We start from the raw sequence: 9,349 nt of genomic DNA, 5'->3' as shown, positions 1-9,349 counted from the left end.
GAGACTGAGGGAGAGGGAGAGGGGAGGGGGGCCGCCCGCGCTGCGCCACCTCGGGAGAGAGAGGGAGAGGGAGAGAGGAAGGGGAGGCGACGGGAGCGAGAGAACGAGAGGGGGAGAGATGAGAGGGCAGGGGTCAACGAGCTCAGGGGCAAAATGATCAGTTCAGGCTAAAATTTTAGATGAAAAATATTAAAAATAGATTTAAATCTCAAAATAGCATTATAACTTGTTGGACTTATTTCGGAAGGGTATTTCAGCGAAGCCTAATGGCATTTGGGCCTTAGGGCAAATTTCCAATTTTCTCCCCCGCTGGCGATTTGCAACAGACAAGCTCCACTCGAGCTCGGCCCGCATCCATGGCGATGCGGCTCCTGTCCCCCTCCACGCCGCCCCCACTCTTCCCGAGCCCCGGCCCGAAGGCACCCGCCTCCGTCTCCGCATCATCTTCCTCCAACTCCTCCGTCCGCTTGCGCCGCGCGCGCGCGGCGTCTGCAGCGGCTGGCGCGGCCGCGGCGGGCGGGTCCGACCGGGACGGCGGACGCTTCGAGGGGGAGGCGATGAGCGGGGCAGTCGACAGGGGCCTCGCGGAGATCGCGAGGAAGGTACCGCCCTTCGAGCCCGCAGCGGACGGGGAGCTCGCCGCCGCGGCCGGCGAGCGGCCGCTGCCTATCAATCTCGAGCTCTGCCTCTACCGCGTCAAAGTGCACACCAGGAAGTTCGAGTTCCCTGAAGCAGAGAAGCTTCTCGACAAGGTGAGCACGTAGAGAATTATAGCATAGCATTACGCGTTAGGAGTTCATACACGAGCAGAAGGTTTCTCTACCTAGCGCATCAAGTCAGCATGAAACTATTAAACGCGTGTTGTGTGCTCGTACTGAGTACTTTTGGGCAAGTTGTTGGGTTGCGAGCTGATGGATTTGATGCTCTGTTTCTGAAATATGAACAATGTATCTCATTCTGGCCGGAAGACGGACGTCCGTATGTGGCATTGGGGAAGCTGTACAGCAAGCAGTCAAGGTATGACAAAGCTAGAGCGGTGTACGAAAGGGGATGCCAAGCAACGCAAGGCGAAAACCCATACATTTGGCAGGTTTGCACATGATCAGTTCATATGCTCCATTTTATAAAGTTCCTATATGCAAGATGTTTTTTTTCCCTCAAACAAGTAGGAGAGGGAAAAGTCTATTGATGTTAGTCTACTTTACCTCCATTGTCCGGATTCGTGGCTCCGCATCAAGAGCATGCGTACGAGTAGTCGTTGGAACTCTGCCAGCCGGCCGAATAAAAATGATTAATCCAATTGAGCTGTGAAATCATCGAAGCATCAACTGCAAGTTCATGGATGTGCAGTAGGAGAGCTCGAAGTTGGATCTATGGCTGTCAATCGGAGTTGGGGCACTCAGAAGAAGATGGGATGGAGAAAACCCACCGTGTGCCAAACGGTAGACTTTTCACAGCTTCTCATTTGACAAAAGCTAGCTTATCATAAAAGCTTCCTTATCAAATAAGCCCATCAAAGATAAGTAGCTTCAAACAGGGCCTATATAAACCCAAAACTATTGATGTTAGTCTATTTTACCCCTAACCTACAAAACCAGGTATTCTACCTCTTTTACCTATCCAAAATCATTTAATCTAACCCATAGGTGGTTTCAAGTGCTCATTTTGCCTCGCTGGCACGACTCGAGCCCACGGTCATGTTTCGAGTGGTCGTTTTGCCTCGCTGGCACGACTAGAGCCCACATGACAGCGACCATTGTTGCATGGGCCCACTTGTCAGCGTCTCCTTCAACCTTCGGTCTTTGTGCGCCTTGAGGTTATCCAAGGGCGCGTTGTCGCTGCCGTTGCCTAGGGCTAATCACGACGTGCTTTACCATCGTCACCTACTGCCTTCAAGCCGAATCGTGCCATGTCACTGCATCCACACATGACCGTTGCCACACAACGAGTACTTATGAGTCCACGAAGGACCAAGTGCCTCTGACCATTAGCAAGCGTCGGCCATGCCCTGTTTGTTTCGCTGAAATTTGGCTTATGCTGATGCTTATGCTGAAATATTGTGAGAGGAAAACACTGTTCGTTCGCTGAAAAGTACTGCTGAAGTAGTGCTGTGATTACTGTCTTGGTCGTTTTACATGTATACCCTCGTGGAATAGTGTAATAATTAGGGGTTTCATGTCTCTTGGTGTTTTTATGAATAACCTCCTAAAACCCTTAGACTTTTTCCTACAGGAGCATGGCATATCATTATATTAAGAAGAAGAAAAGGAGTCTAGCACCCCCACACAAAACACACACCCAAAAACAAGAAACAAGAAGGATAAACACATGCATCTGGTATTACAAAAGAAACAAGATCCAAACAACTAACTAAACTTCTTGGGGTGGAAGGGAGAGGAGATAAGAAACACCTTGCACCCTAGCTAGGCTCCAAAGCCTCATCTCCTCCATAGGAAGCTATACAACACCATCTAGGTAGGGAGAAGCACCATCGAAGACACAATGGTTGCAATGAGTCCCCCACACCCCCAAAATGATGAGTGAATTTAAACCTTCACAAACCTGGCCATCGACCCTGTCATCGATTTTGAGTCCGCATTCCTCAAAGGATGTAGAACATGAGGATGTTAACACCTTATGTCCGGTTTGGGAAACTCTGCAACTATAATTTTGTTAAATTTGAAGGCACGTGAGTTAGCATTATCCTAATTGTATGATTATGTTGTTTTGCATTTGATTCAACAACTGGCAGTTTGGGCATTTGGGCTTCAGTTCAGTAATTGTATTCCTTGCATGCCAGTTGCTTGTCTGCTTTTCTTGCAAATAGATGGAGAGCATAGCCTGTTACATGATACATCACACACACTATTTTGTTTGTAGAAACAACGGTGGGTCTCCCAGTTGTAGCTATCCTGTAAAGTTTTCAAGATTAGAAGGGACTGAAACCTCATATCAGGATCATTTTGTTAACTTTTACTGACACATCCGAAAACTAATCACTTGGACCATCTAAAGAAATCATTTGATCCTTATGACTGAATTATATACAAGATGCTGAAATCACTATCCAGACTGGTGAGGTCAGGGCAATTTGTGCCTTTACAACCATAACTATTTCTGTTCCATGCATGATGCATCTATAATTCACTCATTTAAGGACAAATCCAACAAAGCATATGACCGTATATGAATTTGTTGTTTTCTTTTCTAAGCAGTGCTGGGCAGTCCTAGAAAGCAAGAGTGGAAATATTCGAAGGGCACGCGAGCTATTTGATGCTTCTACTGTGGCTGATGCAAAGCACATTGCTGCTTGGCACGGGTGGGCAATTTTAGAAATAAAGCAAGGAAATATAAAAAAGGCGCGGAACCTACTTGGGAAAGCCCTGAAATATTGTGGAGGAAATGAGTATATTTACCAAACTCTTGCTTTGCTTGAAGCTAAAGCAGAGCGCATTGAACAAGCACGGACTTTGTTCGAGCAAGCCACTCAATCCAATCCGAAAAGTTGTGCAAGCTTGCTAGTAAGTATTTGCTTCATAATTATTCATTTTCTCTGCACGAAAGGAAACTGCATAGTTGCCTTTTCTATTAAACTGTGCATTTATGTATGACAACTTTCTAGTAGGCTTGGGCTCAGGTAGAAATGCGTGCAGGAAACAAAGCCATGGCCAGAAAGCTCTTTGAGATAATAAATCGTATTCCCTTTCTAGGTTAACTATTGCCGTCATTAATGATTTTGTAAATTCCAAAATATATCTGAGCGTCTCCTCATGTTCATGAGTCAGTTGAAGTGTAGAAATGGCATTACTATGGGCTCAGTCTTCCTTTGTCTAAATTTTTCATAGAAGATCTGTCTTCGTTTGTTCAAGTTATATTGCACTGTTGTTTTGACATTCTGTATTAACATGTGAATGTGATGGTTTGTCACATATATGACATCCCTCTAAAATTTTCCAATGTGTGGTGTATAACTTCAAATTTTCTAGTGCAGAAGGCTGTCCAGGCTAGTCCTAAAAACCGTTTCTCATGGCATGTTTGGGCACTATTTGAGGCAAATGAAGGTAGTATTGACAGGGCAAGGAAGTTGCTTAAGATTGGACATGCTGTAAATCCTAGGGACCCTGTAATTCTCCAGTCACTTGCACTGCTGGAATACAACTTTTCATCTGCTAATGTTGCTCGTGTGTTATTCAGAAAAGCATCTCAGATTGATCCAAGGCATCAGCCAGTTTGGATAGTAAGAACTTTCTGCACTTGCCTCCCTTATCTGACTACAAATTCCATGTAGTTTCCTTTACAAAAAACTGTTTGAGATTCTTTTTTCTTTATTCCCTACAGGATGTTCTGCATGGATATACAGTTACTTTCAGTATGATGTTGTTTCTTGCACTTCTTACCACTAGAGGATAGAGGTTTCTTTTTGGGAGAAACTTCTTAGCATTAGAACTTATAAGTGTTGTGGTTGTTTACCTTCCCAGTGCAAATGACTGCATATATACAATCCAATGATTCGGGGAGTGATTAGGTCCAGTGAATGGTGAATTCACAATATTTTTTTTTTTGTTGCTGAAACTTTGGATTTATATTCACGTAAGATCCCCAGCAATAAACTAAAGGGTAGACCCAGTGCCGGAGGCTCCCACATGAGTGGGGTCTGGGGAAGGGATAAACCGAGACAAGCCTTTCCCCCGTAAAATCTACGGAGAGGCTGCTTCGAACCCACGACCTGGTGACTCAGTGAGACAACTCTCACCACTGCACCAGGCCTGCCCTTCATCCCCAGCAATAAACTGTGAGAGTAAATTTCTTTCAGTAGAAAGCCTTAGATCGTCAGCTAACTGTACCTGATATACACAAGTAAAAGCTTTGTGTTTTCTAAAACTGTTAGAAACAGTTTTCTATTGTTTCAAGTACATATGCATTGTCATACTTGTGTCTAATTGTATATGCACTACTGCTGATTTATGTCTCTCTGAAACTCAGCAATGTCCCATAGATTATATTGTAGGCTTGGGGGTGGATGGAATGGAAAGAAGGAAATGCAAGAACAGCAAGGGCCCTCTATCAAAGAGCTTTGTCAGTTAATTCAACAAATGGATGTGCTGCTCGTTGTCTTCAGGTAAAGCATATCATTCAGTTAGCCTGGTAGTTGTCAAACTGTCAGAAACGACTTATCTTTAATGTCATTGTATGTTCAAAAGACCATTTGAGTGCTTGATGAATTAGTGTATCATGGTTTTCAAATATGAATGCTTGCATTACTGAAGAATCTAGTTTGCCAGAAATGTATACAAGTAACCGGAATTAAATTTATTTTACTGTGATCTAGTGTATGGGTCTAAAATTACCAGACTGAAGCTTCGGTGCTGATTTTGGTACTGTATATAGGCTAGTGTTCCATTTTCTGTTCCATAAATAGTTGTCGGGCTGCCATGCTTTTGTAGGCTTGGGGAGTCCTAGAACAGCGTGCTGGTAACTACACGGCTGCCAGAAGATTGTTGAGGTCTTCGCTGAGTATAAACTCTCAAAGTGAGGTGACATTGATGACATGGGCAACACTTGAGGAGGAACAGGGGGATCCAGTTCGAGCTGAAGAAATTCGGAACCTTTACTTTCAGCAGGTTAGTTGAGGTTGCCTGCAGAGCTACATCTTTATCTGTTCATGCGGTGTGTGTCTGTAGATCGGACCATGAACTATAATTGTTAGTATCCAGCTTATCTTTGTGCGATATCCTTGACAATGCCACTGACTGTTTTCCATGCTGGCAGCGTACTGAAGTTGTGGATGATGCCTCATGGGTCATGGGCTTCCTCGACATCATCGACCCTGCCCTAGACAGCGTGAAGAAGCTGCTAAACCTAGATCAGCCTTCTAGGCCGACGAGGCAAGATGATGTTAAAAGCACTGCCAGGAGTTCTGCAGCTGGGGAGTCTTCAGAAACTTCTGCGGCTGTAGGTTTAGATTCCTCTGGCCTTACGAGCAATGATGCTGGTAACAACGGGAGCGAAGCAACGGGGACTCCAACAAGTGATTTCGATTTGGATGGTTTCATCAAAAAGAGGTTGGCCCTCAACCCGGCGGAGCTGGATGCCGTGCTCGAGGGCTCTGACCCGAGGGGTGTTGTTTCTCAGAGGAGGAAACAGCGGCTGCCCAGGAAGCCACTCCCTCTTCTCCCTGTCCCGTAAACTTTCCAGATCGGTCTGTCTCATTTCCACCGGTAAAATTCACTGACAGTAGCAGGTATCGTGAATTGCAATACGTGGATATCTGTGAGGAGAGGACGACCCCTGCCGCTGCCGTAGCAATCACCTGTTAATTGTCATTCCAGCCACTTGTATGTAATTCTGCCACCATTTGTAGTATGTCTAGCTCTGTACATAAATTAGACTCTTTATCTACATAATTTCCCCGACTAAGTTATCGAGAAATATTCTGACAAATGCCAATGTCAACTTCAACACCTTATACTAATGCTAGAAATGCCAGCATAGCACAAGCTAAGAAATCTCAAGAGGGAAAAGAGAGATAAATAACCCTTTTTATTTGGATATCTATTTCTGTTTATGGTAGTCCTTAAGAGGAAGGCAAGCAAGAGTCCTTTGATGAGCTCCACTATTTTACAATCTTGGTCTGGACTCATCTTAGTTGGAGGAGACATAAACTTAGTAAAGTACCATAAGGACAAGGAAAATGGAGCCATTAATTTACACTGGATTGCTGCTTGACTGCTTTTAATGATCGGATTGATAGTTGGGGCTAAGGACACTCAACCCCGAAACTAGAATGTTTTCTATGTTCATTAATTAAGGTGCCACTAACCAAAATGGTGATGTGGCATTAGAATTAAAGGAGAGGAAATTGTTTCTTAGATAAGAAACTATGTCTACACGAAGAGATGTGATAAGTAGATAATAGAGAGAAAAGATATGTGATTGGACAAAAATGTATTTTGAAAAAACTATCTATTGAAAATATGGTTTATATGTGGTGTCTATATGATTTGGCAAGCATAGAAACTACTATGGTTTCTAGCATTAGGACGACCATTATGAAAATAAACAATCCCACTAGGGATTATACCTGGTTTAACGATTAAGAGTAACCAATTATGGCTTTCAGAGAGAGTCTTCATATCTACTCATATGTAGCAGAAATACCCTTTGATTAATGTCAAAGCTGCCCTCAGAGTTGTATTCCATTTGGTAGCGCTCCTTGGAGCAGGTTCTCCATGAGAATAACTCATGCTCAGTTAAATAGTAAAAGATCGCATAAATTCTAGCGAGAAGCAGACGAGAACCGCTTCTCTATTTACACTAGGAATCTTGAGCTAAATAACCCGCTCTTTGTTGCACCCTATTCAAATCCCTACTAGAATAATTTCTTTGGGCAGTTTGGCTGTGCTCCTTGAGCACGGAGAATCACTCTTGCTTAACCAAACAACAACAAAAAATCACATTCTAGTGGCGATTAGACAAGAATCATTTATACATTTACACTAGGAGCTACAAAAATCGGCTTCTCACCGTTTCCTACTCATTCTACTTCCCCACCAGACCACTCCATCACAGAATCAAGGAGATGGAGCTAAAAATCAAGAATTGGAGCTATGCCAAATAGACCCTCAACTCCTCTCCACCCTACTCCACTAGAATCACTTCATCATAGAATAAGGGAGTGGATCTCTACCGTACATGTCCTAAGTCATCACATCTATCTAGCAAATGGATTTTTGCTTAAACTCCTCAAGAAAACAAAACCTTTTTAGATTTAGAAAGTGGTGCTTAGAAAGGGAGGATTACCATGACCTTGTTAAGAAGGTTTGGAGTACCTCTTGTAGCTTTACAAATGAAAATACATCAAGGCCTCCTAGTAGCTTTACAAATGAAAGTGCATCAAGGTCTTCTCGTGGGTTTTGATGGTTGAATGACAAAATAATTAAATGATTAATGAGTTTGATGATTTTATTACAAATGATGATGCTAAACTCATGTCAAATCTCAAATGAAGAAAAGGCAAACAAATCAATAAAGCAAAACAGAGATAAAGAGAAATGAATATGATTTGTTCCTTGGTCTCAAAACTTAAAACTGTGACATTGGGTCAAGCTTTGAGTCAGTACTAAAGTGGTGGATTGGTGGCAAGAAATAAAGGGCATACCCAGTGCAGAGAGCTCCCGCTCTGTGCGGGGTCTGGAGAAGGGTGTTAGTGGCAAGCCTTACCCTCGCCTGTGCAATGCGAGGAGACCGTGACTCGAACCCGGGATTGGTGGCAAGAAATATTTGCTTAAAAATGTTTGTTGCTCGGCTGTTCTTTGGAGTTCATGGAAATATAGTAACGTTGGTGTTTTTAGGGAAAAAGCTGGAGTGACATTTCGGTGGTGTTAACAACGACAACAAAGATGTCACCAAAGAGGGTGATCATGGTACAAGCAACAAGACTGAGAAGGGCTGGAGTCATGACTTGGGTAGCAAACTCTGTTTGAGCCGAAAGTGATGCTTCTGGCTTTTCAAGTGATGCGCATTTGGGGATGGTGTGAACTTAAACTGAATGTTGGTTTTTCGTCTAGGAATAAAACTGGGGAAACCATTATCTAAAAAAAGATACCGACTCTTTTCTTAGATGCGGGAATGCTACCTTCTGAATCCAATTTGAGACTATGTCCAAACTTCTTCTTTTTTTAAACAGACACTAGTGGTAAAAGTAAAACTAGGACAGTTCAAAAAAAAAAAAAAGAAACTAGGAGCAGAAAACAGAGGCCATAAAACATGGGATATTTAACTTTTTACTATTATTACGAATGGCGACTCCTAAGATAGCAGCTTTACGTTTGGCGCTACGTTTTTAGTATCGGAGAGAGAAAAACGATACACATTTGCCACTTTTGCTCGCGTGGTACGTTAGCTCCGCTGTCCAGCTCGGATCCCAGTCAACAGGTCGATGTAAAATGACCGTCCTGCCCCTGGCATCTGTATTACCCCGCGGCCCACTCCACTCTCTCCCATCCGCTCCTCTTTCTCCTTTCTCTGGTCCGCGCGCAACGCCCGCCAGCCACCGCTGCCGCTGCGCACAACGCTGCTCCCCACCGCGAGCCATGTCCTCCCCGAGCACTTTGGCGATGGTGTAAAGGTATGTTCCTGCTTGGAACCCTGTCCACGGTCTGCATTGTTGCGTTGATTTAAGGATTAGGGTTAGGGTTCGTCGATTTGATTCGGTTTTTGTCCATCTTTGCTTAGGCCGCTGATCTATTACCCAGTTCCTCAAACAATGGATTGGACCGGCTGTCCCGTTTGGTAAGATCAATCACTCCATCTCATTGCATTCATGGTAGATCTTGTGTACGAACCGTGT

At 43.8% G+C, this 9,349-nt stretch overlaps 1 protein-coding gene across 1 annotated transcript; it reads left to right on the top strand.

Moving 5' to 3' along the window:
* Positions 1-302: 302 nt before the first annotated feature.
* Positions 303-6,470, top strand: LOC136540043 (protein high chlorophyll fluorescent 107-like). Its single transcript, XM_066532028.1, has 8 exons — positions 303-750; positions 945-1,090; positions 3,216-3,521; positions 3,626-3,686; positions 3,993-4,237; positions 5,009-5,119; positions 5,445-5,621; positions 5,770-6,470. Exons 1-8 carry the CDS (start codon positions 357-359, stop codon positions 6,184-6,186), a joined length of 1,857 nt encoding a protein of 618 aa, XP_066388125.1. The 5' UTR covers positions 303-356; the 3' UTR covers positions 6,187-6,470.
* Positions 6,471-9,349: the final 2,879 nt, after the last annotated feature.

The sequence above is a fragment of the Miscanthus floridulus genome, chromosome 2, assembly GCF_019320115.1.
Source record: "Miscanthus floridulus cultivar M001 chromosome 2, ASM1932011v1, whole genome shotgun sequence".
In the NCBI taxonomy this organism is placed as follows: Eukaryota; Viridiplantae; Streptophyta; class Magnoliopsida; order Poales; family Poaceae; genus Miscanthus; species Miscanthus floridulus.
The sequence above is the reverse complement of the archived record's forward strand: the minus strand, read 5'-3'. Positions and strand labels throughout refer to the sequence as shown.